The 4,828-nt window shown below is 42.6% G+C and overlaps 1 protein-coding gene across 3 annotated transcripts in view; it reads left to right on the top strand.

Moving 5' to 3' along the window:
* LOC113214378 (uncharacterized) overlaps positions 1-4,828 on the top strand; it is a 45,409-nt gene that overhangs the window by 4,113 nt on the left and 36,468 nt on the right. For 2 of the 3 annotated variants that reach the window (XM_052272778.1, XM_026433724.2), the window contains exon 4: positions 2,066-2,232. In XM_052272778.1, coding sequence (XP_052128738.1) covers positions 2,066-2,232 — 167 coding nt within the window. Of the gene's footprint in view, positions 1-2,065; positions 4,724-4,828 lie in introns of those variants that run through there. The other variant, XM_052272777.1, reaches the window with a different exon arrangement.

The following is a 4,828-nucleotide window of genomic DNA, read 5'->3' as shown; positions in this document are numbered from 1 at the left end:
ACCGATTTAGAGGTCGCTCAAAGCTCCCAAAGTTTCATTTTATTTCTTTTATTTGCTTATTAAGGAAAAATATTGTAGCAGCGCTTAAAACTGGTTTAAGAACACGACCGGGGGGTCCCTAGACGTATTTTGACGCAAGGAATCGATTCCCATAGTCCGTTTGAGTCTACCATTCTATTTGTGGCATCTATTCCCGAAAAAACGAGAATTTTAGGGTTTTTTCTCTACATTGGAAAAGATCCAGGCGTCTCAGTGGACGCGTAAACGTCAGAGGACCGTTTGAAAGGCATGAAAATAAAGGTCTCTCTTTTTTTCAAATGTCCTAGAACTGGTTTTTGTTTTAGGTTCAATAATCTATCAACACATGTAGGAGCTTTAAAAAGGTTTTTTTACCTACAAAAACGCATCATTTTTTACATTTTAGCCTTTTTTTTGGGGGCGCTTTTTCTCTTTCATTATTTTTTACTTAAAGGAGGAGTGCGCTAGAGACATTTTCGACTATTGCAAACGAAAGAGCATGAAGAGACCTTTATTTTCATGCCTTTCAAACGGTCCTCTGACGTTTACGCGTCCACTGAGACGCCTGGATCTTTTCCAATGTAGAGAAAAAACCCTAAAATTCTCGTTTTTTCGGGAATAGATGCCACAAATAGAATGGTAGACTCAAACGGACTATGGGAATCGATTCCTTGCGTCAAAATACGTCTAGGGACCCCCCGGTCGTGTTCTTAAACCAGTTTTAAGCGCTGCTACAATATTTTTCCTTAATAAGCAAATAAAAGAAATAAAATGAAACTTTGGGAGCTTTGAGCGACCTCTAAATCGGTAGGTATCAGGCTCAATTTTTTTTTTTCAGAACTCATGTTAGGGTACACTACCAGGAACCAAATTAATATTTTGAAAAATCAAAAATTATTTTTACTATTGGCACCGTAGCCAAAAGCCACACTTTAGGTAAAATTGGACATTTTGAGCATTATTTGACGCCTAATCACAGTAACTGAACGACCTCGCGAGCACCCCACGACGGTTTGGGGTCGAAGTATGATGTTTTTACTTACCTCTAGTACCAGTGAGCACCACCTGGTGCCCTTCCAACGGTGTAAAGCGGGTTGCCTACATTTCACTGTTTTTGCTGTTTTTTTCGATTTTCAAGGCTCTACTGGGGCATGAAGGAGTGGTCACACAGAAAAACGATTTCGCACCGTTAATCACCTCTACTAGTAGAACATTTTCCACGGTGAGCCGATATCAATATCGAAAAAAGTGTCATTTCGACGGACCTTAATGGATATGGTCCGTGGTGTACCGGTTTCTCCTGAAGCCCGCCTGGTACTCCCCGGTGGCTTCTTATGCGTACGGTTCCAGGCAGTGTAGGACCAGGCTGGACGACACCTTGTAACTTGTATTAAGGAGAGACAGACCCCTGTAATTGTCGCAATCATAGACAAATCATTTGCCTTTATACAATACCGTGATTACAGCCTCCTCCCAGGCTTCCGGGATTTTCTCTTCCTTCCATATACTGACCAGGAGTTTGGTCAGTTCATTTAGCAGGGTCTTTCCTCCGTACTGTAGCAGCTCCCTGGCGATGCCATCTGCCCCGGGCGCTTTCTTCCTCTTCATGCTGTCATGTCATGGCTTCTCCTAAAATAGTAACAGAATGTAACGGAATTCAAACAACTGGATAAGTTTCTTGAAACATCTGCAAGAGAGTGGTGGGACTTACCACGAAGTTGGAACCCTGCTTCGCCTTGACTGTCCTTCTGGTTGCTGGGTCCACAATCAGAGTCTTATAAGTCTGCAGATTTCTCCGCTGTTCAAACATATCTAGCCGTTCTGTAAAGTCACAAATTGTTCATTAGTCTCTAAGTTTGGTTATAGGTGGTGCATTTCTATGAAATATGTATGCACAACTTACTTCCCAAGGACAATACCGTCACTGATATGGTGTACCATTTAACCCATTTTTATGCCTTCGTCTGCCTGGCTTCCGGCACATCCGCATTATTAAAATCTACAGGCCAATGAATAATAGCTGTTTAATTAATAGTAATGTTTTCAGCATATTCCGGTGTAAGCCAACCCTGGTGGACGACGCCGAGCAGTGGTTTGCCGTCTGCAGTCAAATCCTTCTGATATTTGACCAACATGCACAGATCATCCGAGACTTCAAACGGGTGCGCGAGATTGGCCATGGTGGTATGGGGCAGAACACACTACGTGAGCCAGGTGAGCGCCAGGTAACCGCGAATCAGGGAACGATAAAACCACAGCCGAGGTGATACGCGGGAAAGCGACGGCGGTGATGGCGGGCAGGTTGGGACAATGAACAAATGAAATAAATAAATCTGATCGAACACTTGGCATGACCGTGCAAGGCATAAACACAGACATAGTAGAAAAGTGGGTCAAAGTTTGTACGACGAACTAAATGCAATGTGGAAATATAGTTTTCACATACATGTTTGTCACACGTAAATCCTAAACTAAACCACATTTTTCTTGAATAAACTACTGCTCCATTTGCTTTGACAAAATATTCCCCAAGTTCAAAGTGCTCAGTGGTCTGCGCAAAGGTAATGGTGTTGTGGAGGAGGGAGTAACTATGGAGTGTTTCTCTGATGGAGGCTTGGAGCAATCTTGGTGTAGGGTTTTTGTGGAGTATTCAAAGTGTTAAGAGGCCTTTGCAGAGGTAATGTTGCTGTAGTGGAGGAAATAATTATGACATGTTTCTTTTGGGGAGTCTGCTGACAAGGGCTTGAGGAAATTTTAGTGTTAGTATTTTGTGTATTTAAAGTGGCAAGTGGTGTTCGCACAGGTAATGCTGTTGGGGCCCTGGGAATAATTATAGTTTGTTAATTTCTTTGAGGGAGTTAGTTGTAGGCTTGAAGCAATAACAGAGTAAGTTTTTTGTGAGTTATGTTTCAATTTTTGGGTGGCAGATACAGGAAGAGTTGAGGCAATTGCAGCATTCTGTTGCGTAACATCAACCGTGTGCGCTTTGTAGGGGCTTCGCAGTGAATTTAACAAGATAGGAGTTCGTGTGTTTGTGTTGAGTTGAGACTGGTGAAGGTGTAACAAGAACACCATGTGCACTACCTCGCATCTTCTGTGTAAGTGGAGAGGAGGCACTAAGTGTCTGTGTGTTGGAGTGCTTTGCAATACTTGAAGTAGGTGGCAACAGCAACTGTGAGGCAAGTTCAGATGTTTTTGTGTTCTTGTTCTTCTGCTTTGGAACACCAGTAGCAGGTGCATTCATACCTTGCTGGTGCTTATATTTAAGCTTTTTCTGGTCAGCCTGGTAAAATACTTCCCAAGAAGTTCTGGGAGTACTATGTTTCTAATGTACAATGCAGCTGTGGGTGACTCACGTTCCCAAAACTGTGTGTTGCTGGTGAATGAAGATGGGTGCAGTGTTTTTACTCCAAAGACCGAAGTCACCATAGGCTCTACCTGTGATAAACAATTGGCATTGCACTTGGTTAAAAAAAGGGTGAGTCTCCCTAAGTTCGTGTTTTACTTTGCCATTTGCATCATCAAGTAGTTGCCTAGTTGCCTAACAGGATTTAGTCCAGTTCTTGGTGCAGTGCCTCCTCGTCCATGTCTCTGCGGGTGTATGGGCACTTCACCTCACAACACCCCTTTCCACAGCATGCACACTCCACCAAAACATCTGGAGTTGCGATGAACTCGGGGTATTTTGGGTTGTAAAAAGTACCGCATTTAGTCAAGGTGAACTTTACATGAGACTGAAACATTGTCTCTTTATACCGATCAATGGCATCTGTCTCATGAGTGCAACCATATTGAATAGCTGCAGTTTTGAAGCGGCTGCGGAATGTAGCAGTAATTGATTTAAGCAATGAAATAGACATATTATCATCATCTGTTGAAGTGCTGCAAATAGCTTTGAGTTTGGAGGCCGGTGCTCTACCTATCCTTCGATTGTAGAAGGCATTACCCTTAGATTGGAATCTTGTGTCCACTTCCATTTTATGGGCATTCTCTTCGGAAAGGATAAGGTTCACACCTGCTGCTATATCCCTTAACCCAACTAGACTTTTCTGGTCATGTGAAGCATGATACAAATCCTTCAAAGTTTTTGGTCTTTTAGCACAAATATCTAAATTGTACGGTTCTAATGAGTTATGAACCACAGAAGTCAGACCTTTATCATAAATATACGCAAGAGCACAAATATCTAAAGTATACGGTTCTAATAAGTTATGAACCACAGCAGTCACACCATTATCATAAATATACGCAGGGCCTTGTAGTACTCATCATCAATGGCGGAAGTTTGGAGGGCAAATGTACGGGAATCACTAGGGCTTAAGAGCAGCGGTTGTTAAAAGCAGTCCTACAAAAAATGTTATAAAACAAAAGTTGAAGAGCTTACATTTTTCCACAACTTTTGTTTTATAACATTTTTTGCGGGACTGCTTTTTACAACCGCTGCTCTTAAGCCCTAGTGATTCCCGCACGGTAAAAAGAATGACTTGAAATCCGAGGCAATTTCTTTGAAATGAAGGTCGGGTCGATAATTTCATGATTGACCCTTGATATGCCCAAAATAACGCGTAATATGAATTTGAGCAAAAAAAAAATTGATGTGTCCTTCGATGACACAGTTAGACCAACAATTTCCCAAAGTAGAATGAAAATCGGGAATTTACACTTGGCGGGGTTTCCTTGTTAGTCGGGAGAGCTGGGAGAGACATCTTCGTTTGCCGCCTCTCAACTCTGGTGATGTGATGGATTGGCCTGCCGGCGTGGTGGGGCGGCGCAGTCTGGAAGGTGTAGTGTGCTGATTCCACAGCGGCAG

Source organism: Frankliniella occidentalis, unplaced genomic scaffold, assembly GCF_000697945.3.
Source record: "Frankliniella occidentalis isolate FOCC.00 unplaced genomic scaffold, Focc_3.1 Scaffold224, whole genome shotgun sequence".
In the NCBI taxonomy this organism is placed as follows: domain Eukaryota; kingdom Metazoa; phylum Arthropoda; class Insecta; order Thysanoptera; family Thripidae; genus Frankliniella; species Frankliniella occidentalis.
Note: the sequence above shows the minus strand (reverse complement) of the source record. Positions and strands in the feature narration are given on the sequence as shown.